The sequence below is a fragment of the Gasterosteus aculeatus genome, chromosome 20, assembly GCF_964276395.1.
Source record: "Gasterosteus aculeatus chromosome 20, fGasAcu3.hap1.1, whole genome shotgun sequence".
NCBI lineage: Eukaryota > Metazoa > Chordata > Actinopteri > Perciformes > Gasterosteidae > Gasterosteus > Gasterosteus aculeatus.
Genome location: NC_135707.1, coordinates 16,015,461 through 16,035,206, shown reverse-complemented (window position 1 = coordinate 16,035,206; position 19,746 = coordinate 16,015,461). Strand labels below are relative to the sequence as shown.

The 19,746-nt window shown below is 42.6% G+C and overlaps 2 protein-coding genes across 4 annotated transcripts in view; one reads left to right on the top strand and one right to left on the bottom strand.

The window, feature by feature from the left end:
* Positions 1 to 4,156: 4,156 nt before the first annotated feature.
* Positions 4,157 to 9,490, top strand: slc52a3-2b (solute carrier family 52 member 3-2b). Of its 2 annotated transcripts, none has more exons than XM_040166106.2 (4): positions 4,157 to 4,455; positions 6,821 to 7,890; positions 8,021 to 8,144; positions 8,799 to 9,490. In XM_040166106.2, exons 2-4 carry the CDS (start codon positions 6,857 to 6,859, stop codon positions 9,009 to 9,011), a joined length of 1,371 nt encoding a protein of 456 aa, XP_040022040.2. In that variant the 5' UTR covers positions 4,157 to 4,455; positions 6,821 to 6,856; the 3' UTR covers positions 9,012 to 9,490. The 2 variants fall into 2 exon arrangements, with proteins under 2 accessions (XP_040022040.2, XP_040022039.2); XM_040166105.2 differs by lacking the exon at positions 4,157 to 4,455 and adding an exon at positions 5,649 to 5,902.
* A 7,961-nt stretch (positions 9,491 to 17,451) lies between these two features.
* Positions 17,452 to 19,746, bottom strand: part of LOC120810967 (nuclear factor of activated T-cells, cytoplasmic 1) — a 52,755-nt gene continuing 50,460 nt past the window's right edge. For both annotated transcript variants that reach the window (XM_040166018.2, XM_040166019.2), the window contains exon 10: positions 17,452 to 19,351. In XM_040166018.2, the coding sequence (XP_040021952.2) occupies positions 19,296 to 19,351 (56 nt within the window). In that variant the 3' untranslated portion in view covers positions 17,452 to 19,295. The remainder of the gene's footprint in view (positions 19,352 to 19,746) is intronic.

Below are 19,746 nucleotides of genomic sequence, written 5' to 3'. Positions count from 1 at the left end.
TACAGGCAACAACCGCCTTGGTCGTGACTTGTGACCCTTGCTGGAAGGCTTACAGGTCTTGGGACCCAAGTGGAAGTGTGGGGACCTAAATAGTGAGGGGCTAATGGGGGAATGGGCTGCAGGTGGGAAGGGCATGAGGACCAGGTGAAAAGAATGAGATGATTTCTTGTTGATGACAGGATCTGGAATGACAGTAGAGTTAATTGACAAGCAGGCAGGAGAAAAACTAATAGGATGGAGAATTCGTGACACTTGCTGTTTGATAAAATACTCTAAAGGCTTCAAACTTGATTGTGCTGTTATACGTTATAACAGCACAATCAAGATAGTATGTTGAGGTTATTAGTATCTGCTGTGTTTAGCAGTAGCTAAGTAGTGTTGCGCTTCAAAAATGAAGAAACTCCGGATGGACAGAAGACATCTTGGATTGAAGATTAAAAAGGTGATTCTCTTTTACCGTCAGTCCAGATGTTCTACGTGAATATGTCCATCTGCTGTATAGTTCTATATCACGGAAATGTTTGGACATTATGACCCAATTACAGGCTCTGGACTAAACCAAGAATTCTCCAACCACATTTAATGGTGGATAACAAGTTTATAATTTTAAAATACAACAATGTATTCAAAATAAAAATAAGTGGACGAAAAATATTTTTGGGATGCATATAGTTTTGACTCAGCTCATAATTTGACTGACTCGGTTCTGAATCTCGTTCAGTAAAATGAACAAATCTTTTTTCGAGTCATTCGTTCATTTCAACGGGGGGGAGGGGTATGTCCACTGCAAACACGTACATATTCTCATGTAGGTTAGTGGATGTAAACCAGCAGATACGTTATGTTAATGCAGAAATTTCTTTTAAATTAGTATAATGACAGTTTGGATTTTATCACACTAGCATTTAATTATCACCGCAAACTATTACGCTGCTCTGAAATGTAAGTAAAGTACAATAAACAAAACCTGTAATTATTGTTTGTGAACTAATATCATTCACGTCTTATTAACCCTTTTCAGGCGAAAGTGAACGAGGTAAACAAATCCTTTCTGTTTCCTCTAATAAACCCATGCAGGTCACATTAAAAAAGGATCCAACGACTCGTACAAAGACCCAGTCGGGAAATGAACGAATCATTTCTGTTTCCTCTGGTTACTGGTACTGAGCCTCTGCAGGTCACGTGAAAAATGATCCAAAGACTCATACCCGAAAACCCAGTCGGGACATTAACGAACCATTTCTGTTTCTTTGACTGAGTCTATGCAACAGTCCGAATGTCACGAGAAAATTAACGAATCTCTCTTTGAGAGGACTCGTTACTCCCGAGTCCTTGTGAAACGAATGACACATCACTACTTGACATAAAAAACAGTTGGCTATCTCAATAGTTGGCTGACTTTGGTCTGTGATAAAATTTCGGCAACATATTTTGTGAGTTATTATCATGTATTAGATTTGATTATTTCACCACTGCATCCATCTGGAACAGAAAAGTCCAAGCGCTATAGACTGTAAGGTTTTTTCACACATTTTCACACACATAAACATGCAGGCTGAATGGATTACATGTGGGGAAGAAGAGCCAACAAGTGAGACTACATGTCCTCTGCTGAAGCTCTTAGGCACTTTTTTTCTCTTTACTAGTCAACATATTCAACATTTGGTGCCCAAGTTATAAACATCTTAATAATTGAAATTATATGTGTTATAAACATGGATTTTAAGAAATCATTTAGCCACAATTTACATTTCAAAAAATAAAATAGATACCTGTTTTCCAGAACTTTAGAATATCTGAAGCTGAAATAACAATTTATTTTAGGAGTTGATGTGTTTCTTTTTGGGTTCTTGAGGGGAGGATTAAGCTAGTTAGGTTGGTTCAACTGATTTTAAATGATGGATCAGGTTCCTTTACGACAGACTTTGGTTTGCCAAGTACAGCTGAGGCTGATGTGAATGTCATTTCAGTGACTGCGTTTAAATGTTCTATTTACTTAGTTGAAGTAGCTAAAGTAAAGCGTCGTCAGAACAGATTATGTGTGTTTTTCCTGTTTTATTTTGACACTAACCTCTCCTGTCATTTCAGTTCCGGTCCCAGTGTTCCTACTGATTTTTGATTCACTACACCTGCACTCAATCACATGCCCCTGTTTGTCCCCCCGGTCCAACACCACATATAAACACTCCACTGCTTTCCATGTCCAGGTGTCAGATTGTTGTTTTTCTCGTGATAGTTTCTACTATGCTTTGTTCTGTTTGTTGGATTTATTGTGCCTCTTTCCTGTCAAATTTGTTTGCCTCTACGCGCTGACGTTCTGCGTATGACTTCTTGGTACCCAGGAAAAGACCTTGCCTTCCACCTCACCTTGTCCCCTTCTACCGCTGTCCCAGAAACGCTCCAGCATTGGGCTCACGGCACAACAAATACAAATCCAAATCAATGGGCAAAGTTAAATTCTAGCATTATCGTTATGTTGCTCAAATGTTATCTTGTAAAACTTGTAAAAATGTTTTTTTTTTAGGGGGGTGTTTTTACAGAAATCCAAATGTTTAGCTTCCTAACCCTGCAAGAAACATGTAATACATCATTAGGTCTTTTAAGGGTTCGGCTGCGTTATCACTAGCGACACCTATAGTGTTTTTTTTTGAGTGAGCCCTGAACACCATGAGAAGACTTTCGGCGTGCAACTATTAACTGGCCACCCATAATATCATGCACTCACAATTACAGTTATTCGTCATTCGCGTTACCTTGTTTGCTTGGTTAAAGAAACGGCTTCTTCTGTCAGCTTGACTTGATCTTGCTATGAATATTTGTAACATCTGTTGTGGAAGACTTTGCACAGACATCGGTAAAGAGATCGGTAAATAAGAATAAGGCTCTGAGTCAAATATGTCTTTCTCCGTTTATTTCCTTGCAAGGGAAAAACGGTCACAACAGCTACGTGCTCAGTAGACTGCCAAGAACCCTCCTCCTCCCACAACAGGGCCAGGCAGTTCTTTCTTATACCTACAGGCGGCCTCCAAACCGACTTGTTGTGTCTCTACAGGCAGCAGACTGGCATCTTATCGGCGTGAGACACTCCAGCTCAATTCTTTATCACACCATCCCAGCATTTGCAATTTATAACCTTGTTCATTCAATGAAACATTTTGAAGGGTTACATACATTTTTCCACATTCTGTGGCAAAAAGATTTCCCTGTGTACATTTGAAAAGTATGAGGTAAGAATAGACACTAGATTTAATGAAAAGTGTGCATTAGTACTCACACTTTATGGTATGTACTCACTTTCTAAACATCCTCGCTCTGTTTTGGATTGAATGTCACTGCCTCCCTTTTATATCATTACACAAATCCCTTTTGCCGCTGTTGATTTTACCTTTCCCCCTCTGAGTATCATATTTAATAATACATTCTCAATCGCACAAATTCAATCTGTGGATTCCCAGCTCCAGTTCCCCTCCCGTTGATGCCTAACAAGGGAGTCTTTGAGACTCACACGGACATGCGGAACCAAAAACACAGACATATTTGTTCAAAAACACGGACCAGCAGTCTTGAGAAAGAAAGCAAAGTATTGTACTTCTACACAAATCTTCACAATGACAATCCTGACTTTGTGTCAAAACAACACTGTCCCGTGACTGGGCCTCACGGTGCAGCAGAGCAAAGAGGGCATGCAATCAGCATATATGAACTTTCACTTGTTAATTCAAGCATCCTGCTGTTACATTATAGAGACATTTCATCATTTGAACATGTGTTAATCAGGGCATTAATAATTTAGTTGGCCAAATTTAACAAGGTTTTAATTTGTTAGTAACACAACAGTAGACTTAACCTCACATCCAAAGCTCAAGTAGTTGTTTTTTTTTCAGTATTAAAGGGAATTTGCTCTACTGTACTTTTATGGAGGACACATAGTGCCAGTGAATGCAGAGGTGGGGGCACTCAAATGAAGTACCATGGCGCTGGTGCCCAGCAGGGGCCATTCCATTAGGCTGGAATTCACGCTGAACAAAAGCCAGACTGACCCTGACAAAACACCCACGGAGAAAGCCCAGAGAGCCGTCCAAAGGCCTCTTCTGCTTGGCTAAGCTGCCCACACGTGCCTTGTAGAGAGATGGGAAAAGAGTATTAAAATACATCTGATTCAATCTTTACCCGTTTCAACATTTACTAAAATCTCCTTCCTCCATCATTCCATCCTCTCTAGTTCTTTCCTCTCTCTCCTACACCACCCTCTTCCCTCCCCTCCCCCCCTTTTAGACTTTCAAAACTTCCCCCCCCTGACTGGGCCCTCTGCAGTCACCTGACAGACTCAGAGATCCAGCAAAGTCAAATGCAAAGCGCTCCGGTTCAGGCATACCCACAGATATCAGCCGGCCACTGTGTGTGATCTGAGTAACCCGGGATAAACTGCCTTTGCCCGTCCTTTCCCACGAGCAGGTAGGCGGTATCTTGTCTTATGTAAAATGATAAATAGAGGTTATTTAAAATACTCTGTTTTGTTCTAAGCTGTGTAGTTATAAAAGGAGGAACTCTGTCACATGAAGAAATTATTCTGTTGAAATTTTTCGAAATAAACACGAAAAGTTACGCAAAGTAAACCCCAAAAAAATCTAAATAAGCTCTGGCAGGTTTTCCACTGTGCTTTTTAAGCAACTGCCCTCATCTACAACAACCTCATCTATTAATGAAATGATGATGATGATTAATGATAGACATGCAAAAGCAGTTTTATATTATAATATTACTTAAGCCTACTGAGGACATTTGTTTTTAATTGGTTCAACAGTAAATGTGTGATTGCTAATTAAAACAAAATATCAGTGTCAATCCACAATAGTCAATAACACTCATTTCCACTCACACTGTATATGCTGCATGACAATGAATCCTAGAAATAGTTAAATCAGCCTTTTAATGTGCAATGCTCTACAGCAGCATGATGTTTTTTAGCCGACAACCGTGACAAAATGTGCTTTGATTGTCTGTAGAGTTTTATTTTGTTCTTGTTTATGGTGTCTCCTCAATAATGTTGCCTTTACATGGATGGCTACACTTAGTTTTTTTTGCAATTAATGCAAAAGACTTTTCGCTAGAAACCGCATTACTTGTGTTGGGCACTAATGACACATGTCACAATTTCAAACATCCAACAGTCTTTGCTGCTGGTAGGTCACATATTTCCAAGGTTTGTCGGAGGGACGCAACCAGATGCCCTGCCAAACCTTTTTGAAAATACCGCTTTTGTGTTAAAGATTGTCAAACTAGAAAGGCAACTTATTAGGCCAAACAAAAGAAGTGCTGGCACAGAGGGAAGCCAACAGAGACCAAGCAGGCCATGAGAATTAAACCGAGGATTAGCGTGTCATGTACATTATCTCGTACATCACTTCATTGAGTGTCGGACCGAAAGCTGGCTTTACTCTCCCACTCCCACTGCAGCCTGTGTGTTTAAACGAGGGCAGGCCACAAGGTCGTATGCTGGTTGGGGGAGGGAAATGAAAAGGAGGAGCTATTCTCGCCGAGGCCTCTCCCGTGACTCCTTTCATCCTACTGCTGATCTCACAGGCACACCCGGAGCACATGGCTCCATGATTTTGAAACGGCACACCAATGGAAGGATAGAAGCGTCAGTTGAGGGCAAGTGCGCCTGAGCAGCTCCTCCCCCCCTGTAGAGTGCAGCACCGAACAGGAAGTAGAGTAAGACCGAGTGTGTGTGTGTGTGTGTGTGTGTGGAGGAGACAAGGGGGAGGTGAATGCAGACATGCACACACGCCAACGCACCCAGACTCCGAACCTGAAGCTGATGTAACTGATCAATACAGATTGACTGTTTTTGGAAGGAAGGAAGTGAAGTGAAGCACTTGCTGGTTATGTTCTGACTGAGGTAAGAGGGATATTCTCACTGTGTGAAGGATGTGAGGTTATGGGATTTCCTGGTTAACCCTGATCAAGCAGGCATAACCACATATTTAAAGGGACCAAAAGGATCCCGGTTGATTGTAGTAGTTTAATATTTAAGATTTACAAGAGTAGTCAACACAGTTACCAATTTTGAAGAATTTTAAATGATACAATGATGCAAATTAAATTCATTGGTTGACTGTTTTTTAGGACCTTTTTTATTTTTTCGGTAAAAGAAATACGATATGTATGTTTCACTAAAAGACCGTTTCACTTTGATCTCCATTTAATGTGTTGTTTATATCACAACCTTGTGGGGCTCATTTCATGGGAGCAGTGTGTCAGTGGGTGAAAGGTCAGGTGTTACCAAGTAGAGGCAGGGATGGCGTGAAGTGACCCAGTAAGGGAGACTGGGAAGGTCAATCCCAGCCCCATGGGGACGTGCTTTTTCATTGACACTGGAATTTTATTTTGATGTTTTTGGTTCAGTGGAGAATGTTGGAAACAACTATTTGATGGATTGCTGTGGAAGTAGGTACTCTTACATCCTGGTCACTCTGAATGTAAAACTACTCCTCATTATGTCACCATTTTAACTTGTTTGGTTTGTGACTAAATACCTTAAAAACTACAACGACATTCTCGTCGGACTTGGTCGTGCTTTGCGCGTAATGCTGATACGCCTTTTCCCAAGCAAAACTGGGTAAACATGGTAAACGTTACTTAACATCAGCATTTAAACTTTGTTATGGAAAGCATGCTGGCAAGCTAATGTTCGCTAAAAGCTACGGACTCAAACAGGTGTCCACAGAATTCTTGTCTGCCAGTTAAACAGGTGCATCCGCTTTAGCTTTTTTTCATAAAGTTGATAAAACTATTCTGTTTTGCTTCCGTATTTCAGATTGTGCACGTCTACCTTTTTTGATCGACCACCATCATGTCGCTGCTGACCCACGTACTGGCCTGCCTGTTCGGTATGGGCTCCTGGGTGGCCATCAACGGGATGTGGGTGGAGCTACCCCTGGTCGTACCGGAGATCCCGGAGGGCTGGTATCTGCCGTCCTACCTCACGGTCATCATCCAGATGGCCAACATAGGTCCTCTCTTCATCACTCTGATGCACCGCTTTCGCCCCCGGGCGCTGGATGAGCGGCTGATCATCTACTGCATTGTGGGGTTGGGGATCGTTGCTACGTTCCTGCTGGCTTTCTTTTGGAAGCACACGGTGGCGATAGAGGGCTCTTTACACAGTGTGCCGCTGCTGGTGTTGAGCTTCCTGCTCTCCGTGGTGGACTGCACTTCTTCTGTTACGTTTCTGCCTTTCATGATGCAGCTTCGGCCACAGTACCTCACCACGTACTTCGTAGGCGAAGGCCTCAGCGGTCTGGTGCCCGCAGTGGTTGCTCTGATACAAGGCGTTGGTGTGGTCCACTGTCAGAATGCCACATTGGCTAGTGCCGCCAACAAGATCGCTGACAACGCTACGGTCGGCAGTGGGGAGCTGCAAGCGGTCTACCAGCCAGCTAAGTTCTCTGCCCAGGTCTTCTTTGTGTTCCTCAGCGCCATGATGGTCGTGTGCCTCGTAGCCTTCATCCTGCTCAACCATCACCCAGCTGTGGCTCGAGAGAGAAACAATGACTTGTACTTCAGTGGTGATCTGGGCTCTGGGAAGAAAGACGAAGGTCTGTCTCTGCACGCCCAGACTCCAGAGCAGAAGCCTATGATCAGCCCAAGGGAAGCCAATAGGAGGGAGCCCAGGAGCTCTTTTGGGAGGGGGACGTATAGCAATCTGGAGGCGGTGTTCATCTTTGTTGTACTGGCATGGGTCAATGCCCTGACCAATGCAGTGCTGCCCTCAGTGCAGTCCTACTCCTGTCTGCCCTACGGGAACAAGGCTTACCATCTAGCTGCTACCATGGCAGCTGTAGCAAACCCAGTGGCCTGCTTCATTGCCATGTTTGTGCCCATTAGGTACGTAATGAGTACTGAAAAACATCTATTTACATTGTAGAGATGTATTGAAATCACAGACAACCAGTCATCAATATGTTTCGTCGAGTGGTTCAGCGTAACATTGAGTGCTCGGTTATTATTTCTGCAGGTCTCTCATCTTGATGGGTTTCTTGGCTATGGTTGGTACTGGATTTGGAGGGTACATCATGGCAACGGCTGCTCTAAGTCCCTGCCCCCTGCTGGTCCACAGTGACTTTGGAAGTGCAGTCATAGTAAGTATTCTGCCAAAACATTTCATCATCAATATACTTTATTTAGACGTTGCAAAAATGCTACTTGATAGCAGTTATGTTGGAAACTCATGTTCTCTCTTGTAATTGGTAAACTTTATAAAATAATTAAACATGGTCACACTTATGCTCAGTGTTGTGTGATTGTGAGGTTTTTAAATCTAGTTGTGCCAAATCTATTTCCTATCTGATTAAGAAAATACTGTCAATCCATGTTTGTTCCAACTTCATGAACGTTCTGAGGAAAGCTTTCAGCGCCACAGGTCTGTTGATTGTTGTGAATTAGCTGGTACTGGTTGTATAATGCTGTCACCCCCTGCTTTTCTCGGGGAAATATCCCCACTATATGTCAAAGGGCTCATACAGTGATTTTGAAAATGAAGCTTCACAGTAGTACTGTGAAGAAAGACGTGAAAAAATAAAACTTTGACTAAAGAGCTTTTAAAAGTCAACTCTTTGTTTCAGACTTTGCCTTTCAATGAATCATATCAGTTTCTGCATATGTACTTTTCCTTTCCACTCAATAATAGTAGCTGTTTATTTGTAAACCAAATTCTTACTTACTTATAAGTACTTAAAAGTAACAAGTTAAATGAATAAACAGGTTTTATATAAGTGTTTTTTTGTGTGATGCAGGTGCTGGCCTGGGTCCTGTTTGTCCTCTCCCTGTCCTACGTGAAGGTCATCATCGGGGTGATTCTTAGGGACGAAGGCCACAGTGCCCTGGTGTGGTGTGGAGCGGTAGTGCAGCTGGGCTCCATGGTTGGAGCTGTGTCCATGTTCCCATTGGTCAGTGTATATGGACTTTTCAAGTCAGGTGATGCTTGCAACACAAAGTGTCCAATGTAGTGAATGAATATGTTTAAGTTAAACACTGCTGTACAAAACTGAAAAATGATGTGTGAGCTTTACATATTCCTGTTGTTACAGATCCACACCTACAACAATATCACTCCCTGATTATTATACTCATTTGCTCTAATGAGGGTCAGGTTTAATTTTCTACAGATATCTGTGTTGATTAACGAAGCTCAGCACAATGATGAAATGACGTCGACATTAACATGTCGGATCTCACAACACCACTTTGTTGTCGAGCATGTTACAATTCCTTCTCAATTTAGAGGTCAAAGCCAGTTTACTTGAACTGTTAATACGATGTGAAAGTATAATTGATGTTCTTTGAACAAGTGGCACCTGTGGCTTTAAAATGTGACGGTATTTTGAGACCGTACATTGTTGTACATTCTAACGCGCTTTGTATATGTTAGTTGTGTGGAGAAACTGTTCAACATTACCAAATAAAACTTGCCTTAACACTCCTCAAACATTCTCCCTGCCCTCCGTCAGCTGGGGCAGAAGGTTTTACGGCCATGGGTAGACCGGGTAGATGGGCAAACGGCACAATAGCCGAGCAGGGTCAATGGGCAATGGAGGAGGGAGGGAGGGGGGGGACACACAAATAGCATCAATTTGCCTTAACTATTTTCGATTGTGTGTTTTGGTTTAAGCGATATCAAGTAAATAAGGTCACTTTTTGAATGTGTTTGTGCAGTAAAAGTAAAACCAATAATACACACAATATATCCACACCCAGATGGACCAATCGCCATGAGGGTCCCGATCATCTGCTGATTTTATGGTGTCATTATGGTCCGCGTCTATGCACTCCTCTGGATTGCTCTTCAGATAAATAGATTGCTTTATTTTCAATATGTACTGCAAAAAAGTAACATATAATGATAGTCTAGTCTTACCAGCTATGGTTTGAATGTTTTGCACATCATAATAAAATAAGTGCTCAATATATACATACAATCTTTATATGGTGGAGCATTCAAAAGTTGATGCGCTTGAGTTGTCTGCGTGACTCTAGAACCAACACTAGATGTCACTGCATGATTATTCTAAGACCCTCAATAGCAAATGAGGCGCTCATCTTGCCTGCACCTTTCAAGATTCCAGTAGTGCTCCACGTTTACACGTGTGCAGGGCTGCTCAAAATGAGTAAAAATTGGTTGTAAAGAAACAATTCTGGTTAAATAAATGAATCTTGGATATATCTTGTAACATAGAAACATCTTAAACTCTGAGCATGTTCAGTCATTACTTGGTTCTTTCTGCTCTTCATATTTGTTTTGCATTTGCAAGTATACATTTACTGTGCCTCTGTACGGGGGGGGGGGGGGCATTCTCTGGATAGTTTGCCCAGGTCATCAGAGTCATGTCTGCATCATATCCTTCTCACACTAAATCAAAGGGTCTGAGCCATGTAGGTGTATACGTGTGTGTGTGCGTGTGTGTGTGTGTTCATCCTTCCTCCACTCCACTGGGACGTTGAGGAATGAGGAGCTCAAGGCCGGTCAGACTCTGATTCAGATTCAAGTGGTTCCTCAGAGAACATCTGGGGTCATCATCTCCTGTTTCTCTCACTACACCTCTTTATCTCTTCCAGTAGTTTTCTTTGACTTATGGTGTGCTGAGTTTAAAGGGTGCAGACTTGTTTGGAACGGATTCCAGCAAAAGCTTGAGTTAGGTGAAGTCTCACAGGTGTCTGATTCAAAAAAATAAATAAAAAGGACCCTTTCGGTTTTTTTATGTCATGATACAATTCCACTGAGATCCAGACAGGTGTGGAGTCTCGCCAATATGAATGTGAGTGGCAGGACGACCCAAGTGAGAAAAGGAGAGAAAATGTGAGTCTGCCTTATCTTTCAGTTCAGTCCAACTATTTTGACTTCTCCTTTTCCTCCCAAGCTGCTTGTCTTCCTCAATTCAGGCGCATGGCAGACTTGACCTTAATTTCAATTCAAAACACATGAGGGGAAATCTTAGCCCTCGCTGCTCTTTATTAGGCCATCATGGGATTGGAGTATGCAGAGAATGATTGAATTTTGTGAGAAGGCCAGGAACGATCACGTCTCGCCTTCCGTTATGCAATCGACCATTCCCCTCTCGCAACGCGACGTCTGGTAAAACCTAGAGAGGGGTGAGGGGGATGAGGGGGGCGCTAAGGACTGGAAACCTCAACGTCTCGACCAAACGACAAAGATTTCTTTTCTACGAAATGACTCAGACAATATAAAAGTGAAATGCAGCTATCGTATGTACATAAAAAAAAGGGCCAAATGAGATGTGAGTCACCACATCAAAGACCGTTGTAAAGGAGTGTTTTTACACTGTAATGCATGACATCCTATATTTGCTCACAGACGGAAACATATGGGCCCTATACAAAGCCCCTCGTACCGTTTTATTTATACGATTGTGTCACGTCTGTTTTCCCCCCGATGACTCGCCCCCACCTGCTCGGCCCACTTTGACAAAGTCCAGGTTAAAACTCCATACGCACACGTTATCGCCAACTTTTTCACACCCGCTGTGTTTGATTACACCACCGCGACGTATCCTTTAAATGAAGCAAGAGAGACTACCTTTCCCGTTAAGTCCATTATATTCAAATGGGCTGAGCCTTTTTCTTTTTTTCCTTCTTCACAACAAGACATAAAGTAATCAAAAGTTAAAAGCAAACACTCAAGGAGGCACTTAGCAAAAAAGAAAAAGCTTTTATGATAAAACATTCATATATAGTGCAGGAGACAGGTAATCCTTGAGGATGATAGGGTTGTCTTGTGGTCAGTTTCAGTATAGTATGGCTTGGGGAGCCTTGTAGATGAATTCTCCTAATAACATCCCCGCCCACCCCATCAGCCAGCGGAGAGAATCCAGGCAGAAGAACTAATACCTGAGTGTATTTCTTCAGTGGTGTGAAGTAGGCCTTGAAGAGCTGTTGGAGGCTGCGGTAAAGTAGGGTTCATTACCTTGACAGACTGATGACAGCCAAGACCGGCTGAGATGCGCACGGATAGATACAAAAACACAAAAATAAAGGTTAAATAAGCCGCTGTGCAATGGTTTTGTATATGAAGCAGAACACCTTGGCTATTAAAGGAAATACATCAATGTTTTCTGGGGCTGTAAAATGTAAGATACCTTTTCTCAAAGATCTGTTTGCTGAAGACATCCAGATCAACATGTGACTGTCGTGAAGCGACGCATCCGTCTTTGCTATGAACGGGGGAAAAAACGGAGTGTTCAAAGGTGGATTTGTACCTAATTAATACATTTAATTGTTTAATACATTGAAAAATGTATGTATGGCTGGGAGGTGTTTTACTGTGCGATTTACTTACCCACGACTTACCCACAAGGATAACATCGTCCTGAAGTTTGCTGATGACACCGCAGTGTTAGGACGCATCACTGGGGGGAACGAAGCGGCATACAGGAGGGAGGTGGCCAGTTTGGTGTCATGGTGCGAGGATAACAACCTCAGCCTCAACACTGACAAGACCAAGGAGCTTGTAGTGGACATGAGGAAGGAGAGGAGACCTCACCAACCACTTTTCATCCAGGAGCTTGAAGTTAAGAGGGTGAGCAGCTTCAAATACCTCGGGGTCCACTTCGGCCAGGACCTCACCTGGACACTCGACACAACACAGCTGGTCAAGAAGGCTCAACAGCGGCTGTACTTCCTGAGGAGGCTGAGGAAGTTTGGGATGTCTCCTAAGATCCTCAGCAACTTCTACAGCTGCATCATGGAGAGCATATTGACCAGCTGCATCACCGTGTGGTACGGCAGCACATCCACCATGGACCGCAAACGCCTGCAGTGAGGACAGCAGAAAAGATCATCAAGACCCCACTGCCCTCTCTGCAGAGCATCTACCACCGCAGGGTTCACAGGAGAGCTGCCTCCATTCTCAAAGACCCCACCCGCCCCCAACATGGACTGTTCACGCTTCTGCCCTCAGGCAGGAGGTACAGAAGTGCCAAATGCAGGACCACCAGACTGAAAAACTGCCATTAGAGCCATCAACAGCTGAGAGGACTCTATAACCTAATCCACAACTGGTCTGCACTTTAGCTTGTTAGGATTCACTTACTGTTACTGTACTGTTCATTTATCTTGCACACATTTCATTTAATTTAGGTTTTCTTCTTTTACAACCTGCTCAGTTTTGCACTTTTCCTCGTCACCTCATTTCTTCCTTATCCTCACCTCATTTTTTATTTCATGTACATTTATGTAAATATTGTATTCTTGTTCTTATTTTTATTTTAAAATTGGTCGACTTTCCGGAAAGGCAAGTACAAGAATTTCAATACAAAGTGTGTAAACAGTGTGTAAATGACAATAAAAAATCTTTGAATCTTTAAATACAATATGCAGAGGCAACTCTTTCCTACTCTTATGTCAAGGTAAGCTAACTTTTCCTGCCGTGGCTTCATACTTTATCCAAACGCAGTAAAATCTGTATTTTCTCATCCTCACAGAGGTTTACAGGGAGCCAGTGGAGACGCAAGAAGGTTACACGCTTCACCAAGAAATCCACCTCGTAGATCCCCTCTCTTTCTCAGACTCATGTGTTTCTATTGATGAGCAAATCTTCGATTTTTGCTACACCTGGTCAGGCTGTTCTGAGTTTCTTCCTGTTTCCAGTCTTTATGCTTTAGGCTAAGCTAACTGGCTGCTATCCCTATTTATATATTTTCCTTATCAATGAAAATGTTAACTTTTGCTTTAACAATTTGAGATAAAAAAAACAGTCAACCAAATCAGTGCTGTGCTCCATGAATGTAGACCACATGGAGTTTGTGGTTTAACACTATTTAGTATAACCTCTACTCCTCTTTGGTCAAATTATAACCAAACCACTAAAGCAGAAAACTCTCACTCCTTCATGTCGGGAAGTCGGTTTGCATGGGGGGTCAGCTTTAGGTCATGCTGGGCATCCATTAGTGGCCTTATTTAGAGTCTGATTCCTTTAAGAGGAGTGATTGGCCAGCAAAGACAAAGAATCATTACCTTTGCCCGCCCCCTCCCTGCCAGCAGTCAATAATGAAGGATCATTAAAATGAATAGATGGACATTCCCCTTTTCTCCGGATCCTTATTGCAAAATCAGTGTCAGGGGAAATGAAGATTGAGCTCGGAGGAGGCGTCTAAAAGCCTCGCAGTGATTGTCGTGAACTCATCTCCAGTGCCGGGCTCCTTTATCTGCTGTAAGAGTCTGCACCTGCCTGAACTCTGGACTATCAAGGGCTTTTACTGATGCCCATTAGGAGCATCCCTAATGTGCACTACAATGTACTTCAACATGAACATTCTGCATATGTAATAATCGCAGAATTATTGTTTCGGATGTCATGGAGGATTTTTTTTTTTTCTCCAATGAGGATAGAAAGCTCTCTGAGTGAAAGTGGTACTGAAAACATTGACTTTGAGGTGGAGAATGGAGAACTCCAGTGTTCAAACAGAAACACTTTAAAACTAATACCCTTAATTAACAGTCACCAATGATTCCAGGAGCGTTATCGCACCGCAACCAGCTACTGGAGCACAAACTCCAGCTCCCGGCGTCCCAGCAGGCTGGTGGAGCGCCGGGGTTGTCTGCTCACTGGAGGTCCTTCCGTCTCCACGGGTGGAGTAAATAACTAACTGGTTAGCACGCTTACTTCACTACATAGAGGTCTTTGAGCAACATCTTCAAGGTTTGTTGATAATATTACTTAAAATTCCGCCCGTATTGCACACATTGAACCTTTTTAACGATAGTTCTCACTTTTCGCATTCCGTCTGTTTTTTAAACATCTGTCCCACCGCTAAATTTGTATAAGATCTTGCACAACATTTCACGCATCGCAAAAAAAAGAGCGAATCAAGCTGAATGATTGCAGATGGAGAATAAAATACGGCACAAGATTTTCCAGGCCCCCATCTGGTTGCCTTTCGGAGCGTCTCTCTTTTAAAGTGTCTTTTAAAAATGTGATTTGTCTGTGGGTCCGAAAAGATGTGACAACGTCAGCGGGTCATCTGCTGATCCTGTCACACGTGAAACGGTCCCATTAAAGGGGTCGGTGTACACCTGTGGGGCCCTCCCAAAACCCCACCCAAAACAGATTTAAAAAACACATGTAAACACATGCTCAAATCCGCACACATGTGGGCGTCTGGTTCTTTCTTTATCATCCATTAGGTAATTGATTACTCGGTCTGTTTATAGTCATCTGACACACAAAAAAAGAAAAATCACCAAAACTGGCTCGCGGGAGTTGAAAAAAAAAATCCAATGTAGGACTGGCTCATGGGACAAAAGGGTCCTAAGCATGGTCAAGCAATCATCTCTTTAAGTATCTCTTAAAGCCACCCCCGTGGTTCTCTCAACATGCCCTTCATAACAGAGGCATACTGAGGATTTACTGCTTTCAGATGGCCGATGAGAGACGAGGGCAGCAGCTCCAGCGCTTATGCACTCACTTTATAAAAGCCTGAATCAAGGGCTCTGTGGGAATACAACGAGGGGGGGAGAAGCAGGGCCGCAAAGACACTGTTAATCCACGCTGTGAAACTTCTGAGTCCATCCCTCTGCCAGGTGCTTCGAGCGGGTGGACCCTGGGGAGGAAACGGCACGCGCTGCAGTCATCATGATCGATGAGCGGCCCTCGCGTTGCCTGCGCCGATGTCTCCACGGCGGCATTGACTGGCGGATGCTGCGTCTGCCAGTCATTCATCCGTTCAGTCAGTCAGATCAGTCAATCAAAAGTGAAATCGCTACACCCCAAACAACGTGATCTCATCCCTACTCGACATTTTTAGCCCCTTGGGTGGAACCATAAGCAGCGGTTCGCGTAGTATCTTGATGCCAAAGGGACGTGTATGTGTTAGTATACGCGTCCCTTATATGGGGATATAGTATATATTTTTTTTAAAAACCACTTATTTGGGTTATAAAAATCTCTGTGTTTCGGTTTATGGTGAGTAGGTTTATAGAGTAACAAAACCCATGAACATAACGTCATGTGACTCAGAAGCATAACGTGCTAAAACACACACACGTGTTGTCCTGTGCTTGCATGACGTTTTCAATTAGAGGACTTCTCAATCTTTCTGCCACTTTTGTTGCTCTGAGCGTCCGATACTGACACGGATGGGTCGACATTGGAGTTGAAAGCTCACAGTAAAAAGAAAGGGTGCCTTATGCCACCAGGCTGGTCCACAGATAACACAATCAGCGCCGACAGCTGTTATATCTGGCAAATGTTTTCATCCCTTTTTGTATTTTTAGCAACATTTTCATTATTCTTTCGTCCCAGCAGGCTGGCTGAGACTGAGAGACGAATGCATTTGAGTTGTAGTTTACGTGTTATTAGCAGACGGCGTGTTGTTAGTGATAATGAAGAGTTAGGAGCAAAGCAGCATGATATTCGCAGGTACGTTTATATCCTGTCTAACGTGCCGCGGCCGCAACTACGGCCCGGAGTCATCTCGCCACTGTGTCAAAGGGTACGGCGCCAGGCCAAGGTGAGAAGGACAGGGTGCCAGGAAAAAGGGGCGTGACCACATCTGCAAATAGTGGGGCTATTTTGGGCTCAGCCCGGTTGTGCAGGGGAGCGCCGCCTAGGCCTGCCTTCTGTCACTATGGCGACGGGCGCTTCAGAACTTTGCTGGGTGGAAAAAGTGTGGAGGGACTGGTACACGGCAGCGTGGCGCAGATCCCACGGCGCGGTGCTGTTTCACTCACAGATACCCACCACTAGGAATACTCGCTGGAAAAAACACAGGCCTCTGCTTGTACTTGGCAGATGCCCAGCTTGTTGCTTTTCATCCTGTTAAAGTACAGTGGTTAGTGTGTTTGTATTTGAAACAAAAGTGGAAGGCCAAATGCCGTCTGTTGATGGATTTAAGGACCTTGTTTGCTGGAAATCCCGCAGGAAAAGATTGTAAGATGTAAAACACGGAGCACCTGTAACTTTTTGTGAGGGTAATAAAGTTAAATAGATAATTAGATGTGAAAATTCATTCAAATAATTGAGAAATTTGTATTTTTGCACCTTAAAAAACATGTTTTTCCCTCCTCTTGTCAACGTCGAAATGTCTCCATTTCGGGCTTTATTAGAGATTTAGGTACAGGTTGTCCTGTCAGAGGTTTACTAAGGTCAAGCCATATAACACAATAAAATCACACAGCCAAGTGAAAGTGAAGGCCTTAAAAGTAAAGCATAACCACATGGGCCATAAATAGTCAAACAATGGTTTTTGAGGAAAAATACTGAATCCATTTCCAATTTATTTACTATTTATTTAAACAAAATGTATTATTTCGGACATTTTTAAGTTCCTGAAAATAATCTACTCTGAGCATTCAAACATATTTACTTTTAGCAAAAGAATAAACAAAAGGCTTTAACCATTGATGCATATACAACAAAGTGATTGAGAATGTAATGTATTGGTCAACATTATGCCATTTATTAATTCATTGTTGAGAACACATTAAATGCACTTAAACACATTTCATTTTTCATAAATATTTCATAATAAAGAGAAAGATGTTTCACCTTGTGCCTACAGAGAAAAGCATTACAGAGTTGCAACTATCTTGTCTTCAAGAAAGAGAGTAAGGCACAAAAGAGACACCTTATCCATACAGGACATAGTCATGCTATTATACTAAATATCTGGAAATGTATTAGGAAGCTATATAAGTTACTGTCAGCTAAATGATCCCCAATGTAAGTACACTGTGCATGCGCCAAGTGACAGATATCATGGAAAAGACTGCAGCTGTGTGAAGGAGGATTTGATGAAAGTATGTTTATGACCCGACAGTGGAAATTAATCCATAGCATTTGGTCTGGATGCAAGGAAACCTGCTCTGTTTTTACGGTAAAGTGCATAATGTTTTTGTTTTTTTTGTACGGGGAACCGCGCTGCGCTAAAGTCTCCGACAGAAAAAGGAAACGTGGACAATAATTTCACCAAAGATAAAATCCTTTGGTTAAAGCACATCAATTATTGCCAGCTGTAAGTAACAGTCCTGCCAACTCCTCAGTGGAATCGAATGAATGACGTAAGTCAGTAAAACTGAGCCTGCCGCACGCTTAGATGACCCCGTGCTAATTTACATGGAAACTTACAGTGCAGAAGGATTACAGAGAAATATCTACATCTACATCCCGGAGCATTCTCATCTAAATTGAGCAGGTAAGCATACCGTTGTTTAACTATCATATAGCAAGGGGAAAAGACTCCTCTGATACCTGCCTTGGTAAGCCCGTGTAACCAGGTAACCAGGTACTGCTGTCATAGGATATGTACTATATTTTTCTCGGATTGTCTGTGCATGATCATGTCGTGGTCTAAGTAGGAGGGCTGGACGACCGGGGCAGGTGGATACAAAAAAAACACAAAAAAAGGCACTAAGGTGAAAAAAGCGTAATGCAGGGGAGTAGAAATGGTACAAGTCTGGTACAAGGGGAAGAAAAAATGGAATAAAGGGGAAAACTAAATAGCAAACTGCATGATATAAGTATAAGGCATACATGAGTACATTTTGAAATACATGTTTATACAAAAGAATATCATACAATAACATTCAGTATAGATGAACAACGAGATATTGATGAGGAAGCGAGACAAAATTCATTTCTAGTCTATTCACAGATTCCCTACATGATTTTCAGCCTTTTATTCTGTTTCCCTGTAAACAAATCATTGAAATGATACAAAAAAGTCATATAAAAACCATTCGCATTTGAGTCACTGCCGCTGTCGTCTGCTGTCAATTTCACTGCTGTAAGGCACCAATTCGGTTGAGGCGGACTGAGCGCACAAACAAATGAACCAAAATGATGAAGCACGACATCCATTGTCCCATTATCTTGTCCATGCATTAAACTTACAGATCACACTCAAAATGAAGATTGTCATTTGTCAACGATAGAAGTATTTCAGTCTCATTGAGCTGTTTGGTCCGCGAAACAACATCTGCTACAAGTTAAGGCAAGTGTAGTCGTATACGTTGCCCCTGATTTCACTTCCCTTTTTGGAAATTTAACATTCATGTGTTTGTTCAAATAGAGCTTGCCACTGGTTGTCATTGTGGGTCTGCAGCGAGCCTTTGAGCCGATGGGGATGATGGTCAGTGTGGGAGATCCTGGTCAAAAAGGTATTCTTCTCCATCTGGATCTCTAGTTTTTTGGTCCTCTGTGTGTTGATGCCGCAGATGTTTGAGTGTGTGTGTGTGTGTGTGTGTGTGTGTGTGTGCTGCTGCAGAAGACGTCTGGACATCTATGCATGAGTGTGCACAGAAATGCTTGAGAGGTCGTTCCTGATGATCTCGTTAACTGTGGAAAGAAAAAAGAGGTTGCAAATTGTTACCAACTTTTTACTTTATGTAATTTCAGCATTTAAAACACTAGTAGGTTTTGTGCGGAGCGGTGGCGTACAGAGATGAGGCTTACAACAAGAAGGTTGTCAGTTTCAGACTGGCGTGCTGGTTATGTATCTGTTTCTATCCTGCAGATGACGGAGGGGTCAAACTAATACAGGACTTTCACACAGGAGACAGCTGCTTGTCTCCCATGTGGAACCGACAGATGACATTGACTTATTTTAAATCACGTGTGTGACTTAATTAAATAATGTTACCGGAGAGGATAAATTGAAATGAGAATACAGTTCAGTGTCATGGAATCTAACTTTGCAGGACACAGTGTTGCCAGTTGCCGATATGGGACCA

What these genes read in the sequence shown, in the direction of transcription:
- slc52a3-2b (XM_040166106.2), top strand. Translation starts at nt 6,857, where the DNA reads ATGTCGCTGCTGACCCACGTACTGGCCTGCCTGTTCGGTATGGGCTCC. An exon ending in GCCATGTTTGTGCCCATTAG is followed by an intron (nt 7,891 to 8,020) that starts GTACGTAATGAG and finishes TTATTTCTGCAG; the next exon opens with GTCTCTCATCTTGATGGGTT. An exon ending in ACTTTGGAAGTGCAGTCATA is followed by an intron (nt 8,145 to 8,798) that starts GTAAGTATTCTG and finishes TGTGTGATGCAG; the next exon opens with GTGCTGGCCTGGGTCCTGTT.